Here is a 19807-nt window from a genome sequence, read left to right on the forward strand (position 1 = left end):
CAGGTGCTCTGTGACGAGCTCCCCTCCAGACCAGGCTCCCTGGAGAGGACCCGGTTTCCCTAGTCTGGACGAGGTAGCGCCTTTTGTCTTTGTCATCAGGGTTTCACAATCGCTCTTTGTCTGGTCCCTCACCAAGAACCAATTTGCCTTGGGAGACCCTACCAGGGGCTATTGCCCCGGACAACATAGCTCCCAGGATCACAGGGACACTCAAACCCCTCCACCGCGATAAGGTGGCGATTCTTTAGAGGGGACACACACACACACACACACAGACACACACACACACATACGACAGGACACACGACAGGAAAGAAAAGGAAAAGAAAAGAAAAGAAAAGAAAAGAAAAAGAAAAGAAAAAAGAAAAGAAAAGGACCTGGGCCGGGTCTGGTGGATGGATGAGCTGCAGCAGGGAGCCCAAGGCAAAAGGTGGCTACAGCAAGGCTGATGGCTTGGCTGTTAGACAGGCCTAGTTCAAATCCACCAAGTATCACCATTCAAGTTGCAAATCCACGGCTACTGCTCAGTGGAGGAAGCATGGAATGTTCAGTGGCATAACTGAAATAACTGAACATTCCATGCTAATGTAAATTTGTATTTTTAAATAATAATAATAATTTAAGTATACTTTCAAATCAAATTGAAAGTGATTTTTCCGAATATGAACTAAATGAACCCAACCTGTGATGAAGTCTCTTTTCAGTCATCATCGACTCCTCGACAGCAAGTGAAGCAGCAAGTGAAGCACTTAGTCACCCTCGAGAAGAATCTTCGAATCCTTCTGAAGCGTTTCTTTTTTGGTTTTGCTTCCGTGATGTCTGAGGGATCTTCTTGCATGCTCTGGTCTTCTTCCGTGATATTTTCCGCAGGTTCCGTATCTGTGACAGTCACTTCTTGAGGTGGTCTGTCTGTACAGATGTTCTTCATTGTAATGAACCGGTGGCCAAGAGCTGCGCTGGGTGTGATCCTTGTATTTGGATCCATGTCCAGCATCTGCTCGAGTAGACTTAGGAAGGCCTTGGTGTCTTCTTCCAGTGTGGGGTCCATGTACTCTTTGAAAGGGTGCAGCATGTCGTCGATGCAGCTGAATTCCTCAAAATAGGAAGGACACCGGGTGACTTTGTCGCGTCTTTCCTGTTCATATTCATCTTGTGTTTTCATCCTCCATGCCTGACCAGAGGATTCTTGACACTCTGTGAAAAAGCGTCTGGCTTTTTCTCCGGTCTTCAAAAGATGCTCTTTGGGCAGCCCCTGCACACGAACTATTATCCTGAGTTGTTCATATTCCGACTCGGTTGGATACAACGGTCGACCGAGGAACAATAGTGCCAGGACAGCACCGACAGCCCACATGTCTATAGCTTCTGTGAGAGGGAGACCCAGGATGGCCTCAGGAGCCCTGAATCCAGAGACCTGAATGGTTTCAAATTCTGCCAGTTTAGATGCCTCACCAGCACAGCCAAAATCAATCAGCTTAACTTTCGAGGATGGCAAAGCATTAACAAACACTATGTTGTCTGGCTTAATGTCAGCATGAAGCAGACCAATGTTTTTTAGTCCTTCAAGAGCCACCAACAGCTGCTGAGCAATGGGTCTTATCTCAGCCACATTTAGTGGCTTCCATTCCCGCGATATCATGAAGTCAATGAGGTGTGAACCCAGCATTTCAAAGACCAGACAAAACTGACCCTGGTATTTGAAATGCTCAATAAACTTCACCAAGTTGTGCTGGTCGGGATCAACTTGTTGAAGTTTTTTCAAGCCCTCAAGCTCCTGTTCGATATCTTCTTTGTAAACATATTCGCGGTACACTTTTATTGCAACGACCTCTTCGGTTTCCACGTTGAAACACTTGGCCACTACCCCATAGCCTCCCTCTCCCAGGTACTTTTCAACGTAATACGAGTTTTTGCTGCGGACAATAAGAGTTCCAGGTTTCAACCAAGAAACCATGATGATACGATAATATAACCTTATATGCCGCACGAGAAATTTGCCGTGAATACTGTCCCACAGTCCTAGAACAGTGTTCTGTTCTTTAAAAGCTGTCAGAGCTACATTAGTAGACATAAGCTCTGACGTCACCGATGACATCACAGGCGTGATTCCACGTGGCTCACGTGGCTCACGCGCGTGAGCCAAGTGAGCCACGTTAGCACGTGACTCCCGTGACGTCACAGTCAATGTTCCTTCTGAGCTGCGTGTGTGCGGAATTGCACACTGCAGACACAGTCTCAGAAAATCTGCACTGTGCACAAAAAAATAAAATAAAATCCAACCAAAATTGCTCATAAACATATAACAATTCATTCTGTACTATTTTTCAATGTAAGCCAGTCAGTGACCGGTGACTGGCTGCTCCTGCCAATCATGCGATTCACATCCGTATTTACCATAGACTGTATATGATGGTATTTACGCAGCTGATAACGTTATAGACAGGCGTCCTTCTGTGCGTAATGAATCAATACGGGACGCAGATTTATCCGTTTTTTCATGAATGTTCCCTACATGTCTGTGACACACTCATCAGAACAGTATGAGCAAAATAAAACGCAAGAAACATTAACGGCAGCCACTTTAAACTTTGTAGGACCTATGTAGCGAGGACCCGATGCCAGGTAAAGTGGATATACCTCAGATGTTTCTGTCGGTCCGGTCCTGCCCGGCCCTGTCAGGTCTATGGTCCTGTTTCTGGTTGCCTGGTTCCAGACGCTGCTGCACGCGAAACTCCACCACGTCCACAGAAACGAAAACGTTTGCAAATGTACAGACGTGAGTGGGAAGACTGGAGCCCCTGACAGTGGGTACAGCAGGGCAAACTGTGTTTTCTGTTTCTGCTCATGGACTGGACTTAAGGCAGCATCAGGGGCCTGTTTCACGAAGCAGGTTCAGGAAACTCTGAGTTTAATCCTCAACTCTGAGTTGATCTACTCTGAGATAGAAAACTAGAACGACATATATAGAACGACACTGCAAACGCGATTATACAAACACTATACACACATAGAAAGCTGAGATTCTCATGAATCCGCCGGTATAAACCACTTTCAGATGTGATTACCACAGCGGGTAATATAAACACATTTGTCCAACAAACAACAAATCACGTAAAGGTGTACAGCTCACCGTTGGACGCACTTTGGACGCTCGTTCCTGCTCAAAAATGAAGATAATCCACAAAAACCGGCCAGAACCCAAGCTTAGCCATCCAGAGAAAACAATCCAGTATAATACTTTGTCCAAAACATGTCTCGAAATAAGTAAAAAATCCAGAAAGCGATGGGCTCCGTGCGCGGCCAGGCGGCGCGTGGTGGCGCTGTGCGTTTCATATTCACTGCATTTTTGGAAATAACTTTATCAAACATACTTATATTTCCTTCGTTCGGCATTCAAAATGGATACTGAAGGCTTCACTTCCGCTTCAAACCTTTTTTTTTTTTTTTTTTTTTGTGTTGCCATCAGTAAATTTTTTTTTTTTTTTTTTTAATTGACAATATATACATACAATATACATAAACTCTCGTAGGGAGGCAAAGTTTGTAACATTTTTTACAATATGTCTTAACATAAAGAAATAGAAAAAAAAGTGCAAGGTAAATGTCTTTACAAGGCATATGTCTCATTTACAAATATATATTTTTTTACAAGGGTACATAAGCAGTTATTGTATTACAAATCTTTTCAATTGTTTCATATTTATTTCTCAATAAGGACAAGGAATTGTAAAAGGATTGGATTTCAGCTTTAAATATATTCATTGAGGGTGTTTTATTTTGCCATTTGACTTTGTGTATGTGATATTTTCCCATAATAATTACAATATTACATAACTCAAGAACATTTTTTTTCACATTTTCTATACCATACATTACTTCCTCCATTTTTAACTGTGTCATTTTGTCTATTTCAATCCATTTTGATACTTCAGTCCAAAAATGTTTTGTTATTTTGCAATGGAAAAATAAATGTTCTATTGTTTCTTCTTCCTCCGAGCAGAAAACACATGGTTCTACCTCAAATCCAAATCTTTTATTTAACATTACTGCAACTGGATAATAGTTATTTATAATTTTGAATTGCATTTCTTTTATTTTAGGTGGGATCGGCCATTTCATATATTTATTTAATTTAGTTCTTTCCATTAATTTGCCTTCCTTTGTGTATTTTTTGATTGTTGCATCATATCTATGAAATAATTTGTTTTTTAACATTTTTTTTAATTTTAGGTTATTACACTTTTATCATTTAGTGGCAATTGATCTAAACATAATTTAGGGAGAGATATTGTAATTTTGTTTGAGTGCTGTAGATACATTTGAATTAAATTAAGCAGGGCAATTGGAATTGCTCTGCACACTTCATTGTATTCTCTAACTGAAGTTTCAACATTAAACTTTTTAATAAAGTCTGCAAAACATAACAAGTGCCCTTGGTCATTTAAAATATCAGCTATATGAACAATTCCTTTATCGTACCAGTTTTGAATAAATAGGGATTTCCGATTGATGGTTACTACTCTGTTGTTCCACAAGGTGGAGCCATGAGGAGTAAAATTTTGGGCGAATGCAATTTTCCAGTAGTTCAGAACTTGTTTATGATATTCTGATAATTTTAGAGGCAGTTTTGTTATTTCAAAATCACATCTTAATAAAAAATCCAGTCCACCTACTTGATTAAAGATCATTTTAGGGATCTGGAACCACAATAATGTAGGGTTAGCCAGATAAGATTTAATCCAATTTAATCTGAACATTCCAACCATTGATTCAAAATCTATAGTTTTTAGACCTCCCTTATCATAGTCTTTTATCATATTTTCTTTTCTAATGTAATGCGTTTTATTGCGCCAAATAAACTTATAAAGCCTTATGTTTATTTTTCTAATATTTAGAGGACTAATATACAGGGAGTAACTCGGATAGACCAGTTTAGATACACCTTCAGATTTTGATAGAAGGTTTCTCCCAAATATGGTCAAGTCTCTTGTTAACCAATTGTTAAGACTTTTAGTAACCATCTCTATTTTTCCATCAAAATTTATAGCTTCTCTTGTTTTCACATTATTGGATAAATTAATTCCTAAATATTTTATTTCTTTCTTAACAGGAATTTTTTCCAGTTCAAGGTCAGAACATTCATAATTTGGCAACAGTTCACATTTTTTAAAATTTAAACACAAGCCTGATGCCTGGGAGAATTTGGATATTATATCCAATGATTTCTTAAGAGATGATTTATCATTTAGGAAAAGTACTGTATCATCTGCGAATTGACTTAATTTAAATTCTATATTGTTAATTGTTATGCCTATTACGTCGCTATCTATTATTGAGTAAGCCATTAGTTGGGTACAAAGTATGAATAATTTAGGTGAAATCGGACATCCTTGGCGAATTCCACATGAGACGTTAATTCTTGGTGTGAGACCATTTTGTACGGAAATATAACTATAGATATCATTATAGAATATTCGAATTATTTGACAGAACTTTTCTCCAAACCCCATTAATTGTAATGACTGCAGCAGAAATTCATGTTCGATTGAATCAAAGGCCTTAAAAAAGTCCATAAATAATATAAGATGTTCAGAATCAGGAGGGGATTTATAGTCTAACATATCAAGAATAAGTCTAACGTTGTTCTGTATATATCTACCTTTAATAAAAGCAGATTGATAATCCCCTCTTCTTCCGCTTCAAACCGAACTTCAACCAATCAAGTGACTCTGTTCCGCCTACCACGGCGGAACAGCCAACCGTGGCCGAGACTGACAGATTTGGACTACAACACTGACTGACTTACCTCTCAGCAAATCACGTCGGAGGAAACGTTAGATTGACAGGCCTGGTAGCCAAGGAGCTTGCTGAATGGCTTGACTATAAATCCCGCCTCTGCAAGCGGGTTTCTGTCATTTCCCAGACGTGTGCTCCGGGCACCACCTGCTGTTTCTGTCTGTTCCTCTGAATCTGTGTGTCTGATCGACACTGAAGCCTATCTGAAGTGATTTTTTGAGTTCTTTATGAGTTTTTGGAGTGAAAATAATGTGAAAATGGGCTGAAAACGAACATATACCATTGTGCAGAGGGTATACAGAGGGTGTCCAAAATTGACAGGGGCGGGGCATATCAGTACAAATACATGTGTGAAACACTCATTTCTTGTAGTACTGCTCTGAAATTTTGACCTGAACTATGTAAGACCCCAGGCTTTTGCAATATTGTGTTTTCAAGCTCTCACAGTGCTGCCACACTGATTTTCAGGTGTTTTATTAGGGAAAAAATGCAGGCCAGAAAAAAATTCATCCTAATTCAGTGTGTGCCAACATGAAATACTCTGTGCCAGTAGCACCTAGAATAATTCTGACTGCACTGGGTGAAAATTCAGGTTGTCTGCTTTCAAATGAGACCCCAACCAGACCCAGAGCACTTGGCCTCCACATTGGAAATGATGTATGCAGCATCACATATGATCTGGACAGTGCAGAGAATGACAGATGCTGAACTATGATGCAGTCTTTAACATATAGAAACCGTAGTCAGTCTACCCGTAGCCTACCTGCACATTTATGCTGTGAATGGACTTCCTGTTCCTTACGTGCGGGAGCTGTGATGGGGATGTGTGTGCATCTATGCAGCCAATCACACTGGAAAATCCTAAAAGAAATTCAAATGACTAATCCCAGTCTGAGGCTGCAGCACAATGTCATTAACAGAATATGATTTAAAATGAATTTAACAGATCTCTACATCATTCACCTGCAATCCTGTGGAACTCCTCCTTGATGCTCTGACAGGTTTATGTCCAGGGAAAACCACAATGATGAGTAAAAGTCATTTCAGAGCCAGGAACACTTTTCTGATCGTCTTCCATACAGTTGTCTCACTGAAGTGCTCTGCATCTCCGACAATATATAAAAACTTCCATTTGCAAAGAACCGCAGCGCAACACAGCGGCTGGTAATGTAAATGTAAGGACGGATTAGGTTGTTTATGTAGATTATAGACTTGAAACGATTACGAAACGGTACCGCTCAAAAAGATAATTGTTCGGAAATGCGAGAACATTTATGCGAGGTCTGATATCTACCGATGAATATTTAATTATCTGTGCAGTAATGCTGCTCCTTTATCCACTGGATCGTTAATAAAAGCTGTTCTACGCCAAAACTCGCCCGCTTGCTGACTGAATGAATGAGGAAATGAAACAGCGTGTGTGGCTGAAAGAGGGTGGAGATGGAGAGGAACTCCAGGTTTTCTCAGATAAACCTGCTGGCGAGGTTCAAGTCATAGAGTCTGTTACTGCGGTAACTGACCGAGAGTTTAAGTTACCCCTCTTTGTGAAACAGGCTCGAGTTACCTCGCTTCGTGAAATGGAAAACTCTGAGTTTCCCTCATTTCAGGGTTAATAAACTCAGAGTTTTCAATTAACCTGCTTCGTGAAACAGGCCCGAGGCTGAGACAAACATCTAAGAAACATGAGAGCAGAGAGGACCCAACCAGCAGGTCACAGTTTATCATCCCCAATCATCTCCTGAAGTCCATATGGTAAGAGGCATCAGTAGATGGTTGTGAATTTAGCAGAGGATTCTTATGGTCATGTTGATCATAAGCATGAAATTTGTTTATTGCTCATCAAAGCAGTAAAATAATTACACTGTAAGAACTTAACATCAAATTATGTTTCCAGAAACAGTTGCCCAAATACTCTGAATAAGCCATAGAACACACTCAACTGTTTTCATGGGGACTTTTTTTAGGTAGAGGTTCCAGTGAGCAGCGAGAAGTGGAATATCCATTTGAACCTCACCTGAAAACATCATCTTTGTCAAGATTTTTTTTGTGGCCCCAAAACATGCACAGGGCAACTACCAAATCACGTGCACAGCTTGTAATTGGGTTAAAACACACATGCACATGATTAACAGCATTAACAGATTTATGTTTTATTGGAATAAAGACAGGGACAAAATGCCAATCACACACTTATTGTGGTGTGGCCCCCTCTAGTGGATGTGGCTATAAACAACGGCATAGAGTGTTTATGCCAGCGGCCGGCCCTGGGTCAGCTGCTGCCTGGACACATCCACGATCACGCCACTGGTGGGACACAATTGCACTGGATTTCCGCTGAAGGCTGCTGTTCTGTCCAAACTGTCATGAGACATTTTTATTGCGACATACCCTCCACTGTTGTTAGCTTTTGATTCAATAAAATTTTTTGAGATGAGGAAATCACTATTGCATGTTTCTACTTAAATGCCCTAGTTTTATGATATTATCACTTCAGCATGAACTTTTTACATTTTCCATAAATTTCACCCAAAAGTTGAAGAACTATTTGTGAGCAGTGTATGTAGACACGTAATGTAAGCACACTTCAATAATATATCTGCTGCAGTAGTGCAGTTTATCTACCTAGCTTGGTGTAACAGTAAAAAACAACAACAACACCATATGGTACTGATATGTTTCTGACTAAAATCTACTTGAAAAGCACAACCGATTATCCGTCAAAATGTGCGTAACAAAAGTGTGCACTGAACTGAATAAAGTCTCTGTCGATTACAGACTAAATTTGCATCTCTCATCACAAATTTCTGTTTATTCACCCGAAGTGCATGAGTAAAATACAAAACAGGTGAAGTTAAATAACTAAAAAAGTAAAGGAATTTAGAAAAAAAGATTTATTTTCTCAAAAAGGCAGTAGTGGACAATGCAGTTTATTTCTGGGACAGTCGCTCCAGCACCGACACCATGCGTCCCATCAGTCCAACCAAGGTTTTCATCCGTCCTGTGGATGTTCTGGAGCATGGCAGAGGTCAGGTCTTGGCCTCTTCTGATCTGTTCCAAGAACCGTTCCTCTGACCTCTCCAGATACTGCAGCAGATCCACAGCAGCTTCCTGCTTCGCTTTTCCTGCATAAAAGCACCCAAAAATACTAGTTGTCAGTAATTATTTTCGGTTTTCATAAACACAGTTAACGTAAAGTCAATTTTGTATTTTGTGATTTTAGGATGGGCCAAAAGATAACATACTGATCATGTTGATGTCTGCATCGTCTAAACAGATCTTACTTGATTTAGTGTGCTGAGAGGAGGACGGCGTGGAGGAGCTGCAGGATGAGACCAGCGAGCTGCAGACCAGTGCTCCTGGTAACTGGACCTCATCATCCGAGGCCGACAAATCAGAGCATAATAACCTAGAAGTAAACAAAAAGCAAAAAGCTGCAATTATGAAAAGGTTCACATTTCAGGAATTATCTTTTTACAAAAACATCGTGAACAATGTGAAATTTCTCAAGAAAAAAAGTTCAATTTCAAAAGCATTCAGCCTCATTTTATCATTTCCACATTACAACTTCCAGATCACAGTTTATCTAGAAAGAGACAAAACTGTTAGTCGCAGATATCTGGAACTGAACATTGTAGTATTTTACTTTTAAAACAACAAAAATGAGACAGAATATTACAAAAATGAGGCTCAAAATGACAAAAGCGAGAAACTAAACGACAAAAAAATGAAACAAAGGACTCGGAACAAAACAAAAAAGACAAAAACTTCAACAAAAATGTTACAAAGTGACAAAAAAGGACAAATGAGACAAAAAGGTAAAACAAAATGACAAAGGTGAAACAAAGCAACAAATAAAGCAAAAAACAAAACGACATAAGACAAATAACACAAGTGAGGCAAAAAGGAAACAACAAAACATGAGACAAAAAAGATGAAAAACAACCCAAACAAGACAAAATATTACAAAAATGAGACCAATGATGGGAAAAAGAACAAAAAAGAGATGAAAATTCAATGGAAAAAGTTAAAAAGCGACCAAAAATTGGACACAGATGAGACAGAAAAGGAACAAAATGACAAAAACATGAGATGAACGACAAAAGTCAGACACAAGAAGACAAAAAACAACAAAAATAAGACAGAATATTACAAAATGAGACACAACATGCCAAAAGAACAATGAACAATGTAGAAAAGAATATGCTTTATGATCAAAACAACTTGTCATGCTCTAGAAATTCTTTTAAATTCATAGTTTTACTAATGAACAATCTGCAAGGAATGTCTTCTCTGGCACCAGCTCAATGTTCCGTTTTATTCCTAAGACTAATGCAAACGTTTCCTGACTGAATATTTTCTTCTCCTAGGTGAGTGCACCGTATTTTCATCTGTTCATGGCCAACCTCACGCTGCCTCCTGGAACCCGTCAGTGAAAATCCAGATCCAGTCTTGAAGCAGAAAAATACCCATGTATCATATGTCCTCCTACTATATGTATACAGAATAATATTGCACAGGATATTATAAAAATACAGAATATTCATCATGTTTAACAGAATAAATCAGCAGGACGAATCACAGCATAAAACACACAAAAAATGTTGTTTGTCTCCTCTGAAAATGATCCTTGGAATCTTCAATAACCTGAAAACTCCGAAATCAGACATGAAGTCTTCAGGTCTGATACACACATATGCAGAAATATTTTTTTTAAAATTATTTTTAGTTTGTTTTTTTGAGAGGTTGAAAAGGAAAGGAAAGGAGAGGAAAGGGGAATAGAAAGAATAAAAGATGGAAGGAAAGGGAAGAAATAGAGAGGATGAGGGTGACAGAGGTTGAAGAGGTGAGGAGAAAGGAGGCAGAAGGGGTGAGGAGATGGAGGAAGAGGGAGGCTCAAGGGCAACAGCACCCGAGCCAACTCCAGAAGCTCTTTTTCTTATTCCTGCCCGGTGGATGGTGGACCCACCGGGCGGTGACACCGTGTTACTTTTTCAGGCTGTGCCCGACCAAGCCCCACGGGGCCCAAAGACTCGGCCACCAGGTGCTCTGTGACGAGCTCCCCTCCAGACCAGGCTCCCTGGAGAGGACCCGGTTTCCCTAGTCTGGACGAGGTAGCGCCTTTTGTCTTTGTCATCAGGGTTTTCACAATCGCTCTTTGTCTGGTCCCTCACCAAGAACCAATTTGCCTTGGGAGACCCTACCAGGGGCTATTGCCCCGGACAACATAGCTCCCAGGATCACAGGGACACTCAAACCCCTCCACCGCGATAAGGTGGCGATTCTTTAGAGGGGACACACACACACACACACACAGACACACACACACACATACGACAGGACACACGACAGGAAAGAAAAGGAAAAGAAAAGAAAAGAAAAGAAAAGAAAAAAGAAAAGAAAAAAGAAAAGAAAAGGACCTGGGCCGGGTCTGGTGGATGGATGAGCTGCAGCAGGGAGCCCAAGGCAAAAGGTGGCTACAGCAAGGCTGATGGCTTGGCTGTTAGACAGGCCTAGTTCAAATCCACCAAGTATCACCATTCAAGTTGCAAATCCACGGCTACTGCTCAGTGGAGGAAGCATGGAATGTTCAGTGGCATAACTGAAATAACTGAACATTCCATGCTAATGTAAATTTGTATTTTTAAATAATAATAATAATTTAAGTATACTTTCAAATCAAATTGAAAGTGATTTTTCCGAATATGAACTAAATGAACCCAACCTGTGATGAAGTCTCTTTTCAGTCATCATCGACTCCTCGACAGCAAGTGAAGCAGCAAGTGAAGCACTTAGTCACCCTCGAGAAGAATCTTCGAATCCTTCTGAAGCGTTTCTTTTTTGGTTTTGCTTCCGTGATGTCTGAGGGATCTTCTTGCATGCTCTGGTCTTCTTCCGTGATATTTTCCGCAGGTTCCGTATCTGTGACAGTCACTTCTTGAGGTGGTCTGTCTGTACAGATGTTCTTCATTGTAATGAACCGGTGGCCAAGAGCTGCGCTGGGTGTGATCCTTGTATTTGGATCCATGTCCAGCATCTGCTCGAGTAGACTTAGGAAGGCCTTGGTGTCTTCTTCCAGTGTGGGGTCCATGTACTCTTTGAAAGGGTGCAGCATGTCGTCGATGCAGCTGAATTCCTCAAAATAGGAAGGACACCGGGTGACTTTGTCGCGTCTTTCCTGTTCATATTCATCTTGTGTTTTCATCCTCCATGCCTGTCCAGAGGATTCTTGACACTCTGTGAAAAAGCGTCTGGCTTTTTCTCCGGTCTTCAAAAGATGCTCTTTGGGCAGCCCCTGCACACGAACTATTATCCTGAGTTGTTCATATTCCGACTCGGTTGGATACAACGGTCGACCGAGGAACAATAGTGCCAGGACAGCACCGACAGCCCACATGTCTATAGCTTCTGTGAGAGGGAGACCCAGGATGGCCTCAGGAGCCCTGAATCCAGAGACCTGAATGGTTTCAAATTCTGCCAGTTTAGATGCCTCACCAGCACAGCCAAAATCAATCAGCTTAACTTTCGAGGATGGCAAAGCATTAACAAACACTATGTTGTCTGGCTTAATGTCAGCATGAAGCAGACCAATGTTTTTTAGTCCTTCAAGAGCCACCAACAGCTGCTGAGCAATGGGTCTTATCTCAGCCACATTTAGTGGCTTCCATTCCCGCGATATCATGAAGTCAATGAGGTGTGAACCCAGCATTTCAAAGACCAGACAAAACTGACCCTGGTATTTGAAATGCTCAATAAACTTCACCAAGTTGTGCTGGTCGGGATCAACTTGTTGAAGTTTTTTCAAGCCCTCAAGCTCCTGTTCGATATCTTCTTTGTAAACATATTCGCGGTACACTTTTATTGCAACGACCTCTTCGGTTTCCACGTTGAAACACTTGGCCACTACCCCATAGCCTCCCTCTCCCAGGTACTTTTCAACGTAATACGAGTTTTTGCTGCGGACAATAAGAGTTCCAGGTTTCAACCAAGAAACCATGATGATACGATAATATAACCTTATATGCCGCACGAGAAATTTGCCGTGAATACTGTCCCACAGTCCTAGAACAGTGTTCTGTTCTTTAAAAGCTGTCAGAGCTACATTAGTAGACATAAGCTCTGACGTCACCAATGACATCACAGGCGTGATTCCACGTGGCTCACGTGGCTCAGGCGCGTTAGCACGTGACTCCCGTGACGTCACAGTCAATGTTCCTTCTGAGCTGCGCGTGTGCGGAATTGCACACTGCAGACACAGTCTCAGAAAATCTGCACTGTGCACAAAAAAATAAAATAAAATCCAACCAAAATTGCTCATAAACATATAACAATTCATTCTGTACTATTTTTCAGTGTAAGCCAGTCAGTGACCGGTGACTGGCTGCTCCTCCCAATCATGCGATTCACATCCGTACAGGGCCGTGCGGCCCAATTGGCAGAATCGTCAAATGCTTGGGGCTCAAGCCAGCCGGGGGGCGGCACCGCAGGTTTTTTTTTTTTTAGATTAAGAAGAAGAAAATATGCACCGGTAGATCCGTGTTGACACTGACGGATACACCGAACTTCCAAAATGAAGAGGCAAAAGCCCTCTGGAGCTCATTTCAGAAAAAAGCGTAAAGAAGATGAGCAGAAGCAAGAAAAAAGTCGAGGTATGGTGTCATGAAATATTTTGTTAGAAACTGCATGAACACACAACCGCGTATCGTTTTGCTCGTAATGCTAATGTGCTAACGTTAGCCCTGGTAGTGACAGTACTGTTAGTGCTACTTTGTTAGCTCACTTTTAATATGATAAAGTTACTTCTGTGTTGAAGAAAGTATCAAAGACAGTGATGTACGAAATGCACGTTGTGATGACATTGTTGATAGAAATCGTTTCTTTTAAAGTTTGTGCTCTGACGCACTGACAGTCTCGTACCGTTGCCTGTGTGTCGGCGATGCTACCGTCATTGAACTTCACTAACTGGCTTCAATTTATTTTAAGCCATTAAAATAAATGATCAACTTAAACACAAGTTTAAGAATATTTACATATGTATATGAATGGAAACATGACTCCATGCGTCCCAGACGGCCGTACAACGGGAGGGGATTACATCATCTTTATCAGACACGTCATTACCAGTGTATCACATTTAATTAGAACAGGTGTACTGAAGCTGTTGTTCCACATACAGTAATTATTTACATGTTACAATTTTGGGATGTTTATATTGACATTAGCTTGCTGCTGTGTTTCGGATGTCCTCGGTCAGGGATGTTATTAAGTCAGGTGTTACCATGTATTTACCTTCCCATGTAAACACCCAGTTAATCAATTACCTTACTGTCTCTTTTTAGATTCACTTCTGAAATATTTATCTTCCACTCCTGCCACTACTGGATCAACAGCAGCCTCCACATCCACCTCAACAACAGCCACTACTGGATCAACAGCAGCCTCCACATCCACCTTGGTACCCAGTGATGGAGGGCTCTCTGACACCCAACCTGGAAGCAGTGAAAACATACCCACAGTCCCCTCTACATCAGACCAGCCTGTTAATCAAATAGGTACACCTTCCTCTATCCCCACTCCAGTGCTGCCTGGCTTCAAAGAGGTAAGACAACCTGTCCCATTCACTTCAGGACAGCTTCAGGATATATCAGCTCCAGCAATAGACCCGGCAGACTGGCCATCTGTTTTATCCGACAAACTCTGAACAGAGTTTATTCAAAGGGGACCATTCCAATTAGAAAACAATTTCACTTTTCCCAAAAATAGCGATGGTAGAAGGTGTCAGCAGGATTATTTCACCAGACAGTTAACTAATGAACAAAAAATACAAAGAAGCTGGCTGATGTACTCAAGAAAAACAGACAGTTTGCGCTTTTTTTGTTGTAAACTTTTTTCAGTCAAAGAATTCAAACTGAACAGTGTGTGCTTTTATTTACGGCCTTGTGTTCAACTCTTTTTTATTTGCATGCACTTTTACAATTTATTTCAATATTTATTTAAGCTATTTAATGTGTGTGTGTGTGTTTTTAACTGTGTCATTTATGTTCAATAAAGTGAAAAATGTTTAAAGTTAGTTTATACGTATTTTTTTAAATATCTTTTTTTGGGCCGGGGGGCGTTGGGAGGGTCTCGCCTAGGGTGCCAAATGAGTCAGGAACGGCCCTGGTTTCAAGTGCATATAAAGCAGCTTTTCGTGCTGATTTCTGAAAAGAAAAAGGACGTTTTTCTACAGAGAACACTTCAAAGCCACACTTTCTCATTGATCATGAGAGAGTGGCATTTGTTACCGAATGAAAAATTGCCTATACTGAATAAAAGGTTTTATCTCCTTCAAACAGTGGGTCGCCTATAGAAATGCCAATTTTGTTGTTTTGTCGTAGGCTTTTTGTGAGAAAACAGGCCAATCAGGTTGAGTGAAGTCATCTAACACAAAAGTATTCATCCAAAGCTGTTACCATCTGGATAACCAGCAGAGAATTTGTCTTGTGTTTGTCATTTGTAGTCATGAAAGCGATGAAAGAACAGAAACAACCCACGCTTTCGATAATATCACTACAAAGCTACAAACATCACAGCTTAAATAAGGGTAGGAACCAAAATGATTTTTTAATGGAATCACCCAAAGCAAGAAAGCAGCTGAATTAAACTGAGGGATGCCAAAATGAAAGTTGCTAATTATCCTGCCTAAATGGACAGCAAGATATGAAAGATATGCCGCATGATTAATGCTTCATGTCTGTGGCAGCACAGGTGTGAAATTGAATTGAATTTTTTTAAGTGAGCAAAGCAACATCACAGAGAATGAAAATACTGTAAATGTAGATGATGGATACTGATATTTGGCATTATTTTAAGTCATCCTGGGGCTTTTGCTGCTTCAGTTCATCAAGTATCAGCAAAAAAAAAAGGCTTACAATTAATTATTCAACATTATTAAACTTTCAACATCCTTTGAGTATAAGGTGAAGAATCAGAATCAGAGTCAGAATCGTGACTGAAAGCGAAATGAAAATAATCACAGTCAGTGGCAGGTAAATGACACTTCAAGTGAAGAGAATAGAAGTAGGCATATATTCTTATTAACCTTACACAGAGGCAGGGATTTGATATCAGCAGGCTGTTGCTGCAGAGGAATTTTCTTCACAGCTTTGTCTCCATGCCGGACTTTATGGTGTGGCTGATTCACTTTTCACTTCCACTATAGGAAAGACAGCCTGGAATTGTATTACGTTTCCTGCTGCACAGCTAAAGCTCCAATCAGCACAGAACATGTTAAAGTCCCACTGGGATCAGAGCAAGCAGTGATATAGACAGATGGGGGCTTTGCGATGTGGTAACAGGGCATGCGGGACCTGACAGGTTGTAAAATTTACTGACTTCGGCTGATCTCTGTTTAATGGGTGTGAAGATATAATTAGATTTTTATTTTTAAATCGTGAAAAAAATCTGAACCAGCAAGGAAGAAAGGAGTGTGAATGTAGAGCATCTTAGGTTGACTCTTGAGACTCCTGAACCCAAAATCACTAACTTTTCTCTCCTGTACTTTAACTTGTCACTTGTGTTTTTGTGAAATTTAGTGCTTCCCTAATACTGGGAACATTTTGTGCACAACAATTATCTGAACTTAAATGTACATTCAGTACTTGGATCAGCTGATGTAAATGGAATAGGTTTTTGCTGTGATAACAAGAGATAAAAATATTTTAGACATTATTGCTGGTTATGAAGATGTTTCATCTGCATAAACTTGAATCCAAACTTCTAGACGTGAATAATGGCACCAAGAAATGACAACTCTCAGCTTTCCCTGAAGCAACAACTTACTGCAACACAAGCCTTGGGGAAAGGATGTAGGGTTTTGGAGAACTCAAAAGAACAAATTTAGTTATATCCCACCACCTCGGTGCCTTAAGCCTAAACCCATTGTGCTCCTTTGTGGCTATTATCAACCTAATTTTCTTTTTGTCAGTGGAGTCCCCACAGTTTAATGTGGCATTATTCAGTGGGGTTTACGGACTGACAACAAAATGTTTTGCTGCCACCTGCTGTTCACATAAGTGGTGTAATTCAAAGTGCAGGCAGTACACAGTGAAGCAGGATTTTCTACATCCAGTCATTATTTCCAAAAGTCGAATGTTTTTGCAACACCTCAGAGGAGTCAGTAAGGTGTGCACTTCCAAAAATACATTAACACAAGCACTGAAGCACTGATCACTTATCGCAAAGTACTGATTCCCACACATCTCAAAAGACAAGACAAATAAACCAAAAAAAGAAGAAAAAAAATACACTATACTAGCAAGGACATGAGAAAAAGTAGAGGGGCTCCAGGTGGCTGATAACAGGCAGATGTTTAGGATTTACCAGCCTTGTGATAGTGACAGACTTAAAAACACTGGAAGAAGTTTTCACATGCCTCCATGCTATTGTCTGGCTCTGTTGGTGGCCTTCCTCTCACTTTGCTCCAGCTGCTCTCCATTGAAGGTTGGTAAGCCAGGCTCAATGGACAAGAAGGTGGTGCTGATCACAGGCTGCTCCTCCGGGATTGGTCTCAGCCTGGCGGTTCGCTTAGCCTCTGACCCCGACAAAAGATTCAAAGGTAACCACAGCTGACACCTGCCAATCACGTTCTGCTGCAGTATTTCTTATGTAAGAAAATGTATTTTTAGAGGGCTTGCACTGGGTCAGGAACTATAAAGGTAACTGCCTTTAAAGCCATTAAGACTCTGTGTAACATGCAAATTTGTGCTACACAAATAACTTGACTTGACACCCCATCAGATCCACCATGCTAAAGTGAGGCGGAGCAGATAATCTGTAGAAATGTTGCATGAAAACTTTACTATTACTTATTTGTATTTGTGCATGAGCCTAAGGTGTAAATTCTATATTTGCACACACAATAAAACATGCTAATAAGCTCTACTTTCTGTTCAGTCTATGCCACAATGAGAAACCTGGCCAAGAAGGAACGTCTCTTAGAGTGTGTGAAAGGCCTGCACAAAGACACTTTGGACATACTCCAAATGGATGTGACAGACCGGCAGTCCATCCTGAATGCAAGAGACAGGGTTTTGGAGAAACGAGTGGACATTCTGGGTATGCTCCTGTCTGTGTGTTTTGATCATGATTGGACAGGATTGGATTTGATTTGCCCGTGCTAATTATTCCATGTGAATTACTCACAGTGTGCAACGCTGGCGTGGGTTTGATGGGGCCACTGGAGGTGCAGTCGTTGGACTCGATGAGGAAGATTCTGGAGGTCAACCTCCTGGGTACCGTTCAGACCATCCAGGCCTTTCTGTCAAATATGAAGGCTCGGGGCCAGGGCCGCATTCTGGTCACTGGCAGCACCGGAGGGCTTCACGGTGAGACAAGCTGCTTCATTTTGTGGATTTACTGACTGCCAACAGTGTTCTGCATGTGCAGTTTTTGTAATGAGGAGAAATCATGTGAGTAGATCATCATGATGCTTCTCACCATGCATGAAATTACCAAAATATGGTCTTGCAGGTCTCCCATTTAATGAGATGTACTGTGCCAGCAAATTTGCAATAGAGGGAGCATGTGAGAGTTTGGCTGTCCTCCTACAACACTTCAACATTCAGTGAGTTATGAAGTGTGTTGCATCTTGATTGCTTTGTTTAAAGGCTATTTAAGAGTACAAACTCTGTCTCTAAGTGTCAGTAAGGATGTAGTCTTGACCAGAATGCTTCCTCTTGCAGTGTGAGTCTCATTGAGTGTGGTCCAGTCAACACTGACTTCCTGGTCAACTTGCAGAAGGTGGAACTTGAGGATGCATCTCTCCAACAACTTGACACCCAAACACTGAGCCTTTATGAAAAATACCTGCAGCACTGTAGCTCTGTTTTCCAAAATGCTGCACAGGACACTGACGACATTGTAAAGGTATGTCTTTGGTAGATTAGAACTTCATTAGTAATGTCTACGTGTGGTGCGATGTGTCTATTGTACCAGCAAGGTTAAATGAGTTTGGCTGTTTAAGGGGTGTTACTGATGCAAGTATTTCTGCTTAAAATCTATTACATAATTACTTTAATGTAGTAAAAATACAATGTAATCATGTTAACCTAATAATTTGAAGAAATCACATACATTTTGGCTACAGACTGATACACTATTCTGTATTAGTAGTCCTGACTTTTTTTTTTTTCACACAAACTCGCAGAAAAAAATCCAAAACTGTGAGTCAGTTGTTTGTTTTTTATTAACTGATACTGGGGCAGTTTCACACAGCTCCTTAGTGTGTCATGCTAAAATACAACAAAAAAAGAATTCATTTTTTTAGGCGGGTTACACTGAGCATGAACTTCTTAACTTAAAAAATAAAAAAATATACTTATTTACTCAGATGTTGTGCTTGAACACTTTCAATGTGTTTAAAAAAAAACATACACACATATCTACTATCTGCTTTTTTAAAATTACTTTGTAGTTCAAAATTTCACGTACACAACTACAATAAAACTACATACAATTACAATTACGTACAGTTAAGTGTTTCAGTAGTAATCCTGTATTAATATAACACAGACAGGGGCCATTCTTTATGCTGAAGAACAAAGTACATTGTTTTTGTAATACTTTTAATTTATTCAAGGATCATAAATTAATTGCAATAAATTTATAGAACTCTGTGTGTCAGTTTAGGAGCACCTTTACCTTCGTCAACAATTGTGTGTTTACTTTTTGTCTCCAAGGTATTTCTAGATGCCATCCAGTCACCCAGCCCTGCATTCAGATACTTCAGCACCAGCGCTGTGCCACCTCTGACCAAACTGAAGATGACAGAACCAGATGGATCACAGTACATCAACGCTATGAGCAAAATCATTTTCTCAGCTGAGGAACAATAGTTAGTTTTAGATAGTGCAGCCGCTGCTCTTTAGTTAATATTTAGCTTTTCTCATTTTGATTTCCTCCCAAACAAAGTGGTTCCTGTTGCTGTTGTTGCTCAACTGGAAAGGTCAGTGAAGATAAAGTTTTGTGAGTAGAG

The 19807-nt window shown here is 40.5% G+C and overlaps 2 protein-coding genes across 2 annotated transcripts in view; one reads left to right on the plus strand and one right to left on the minus strand.

Annotated features, from left to right (window-relative positions):
* LOC127531561 (zinc finger protein OZF-like) overlaps positions 1-19807 on the minus strand; it is a 204554-nt gene that overhangs the window by 79807 nt on the left and 104940 nt on the right. The gene's annotated exons all lie outside the window — the stretch shown is intronic.
* On the plus strand, positions 17293-19667 carry LOC110958840 (hydroxysteroid (17-beta) dehydrogenase 1). Its single transcript, XM_022205544.2, has 6 exons — positions 17293-17389; positions 17728-17889; positions 17979-18158; positions 18304-18397; positions 18516-18699; positions 19512-19667. The coding sequence occupies exons 1-6, from the start codon at positions 17293-17295 to the stop codon at positions 19665-19667; spliced, it is 873 nt and encodes a 290-aa protein (XP_022061236.2).

The sequence above is a fragment of the Acanthochromis polyacanthus genome, chromosome 21 (genome assembly GCF_021347895.1).
Source record: "Acanthochromis polyacanthus isolate Apoly-LR-REF ecotype Palm Island chromosome 21, KAUST_Apoly_ChrSc, whole genome shotgun sequence".
Classification (NCBI taxonomy): Eukaryota; Metazoa; Chordata; class Actinopteri; family Pomacentridae; genus Acanthochromis; species Acanthochromis polyacanthus.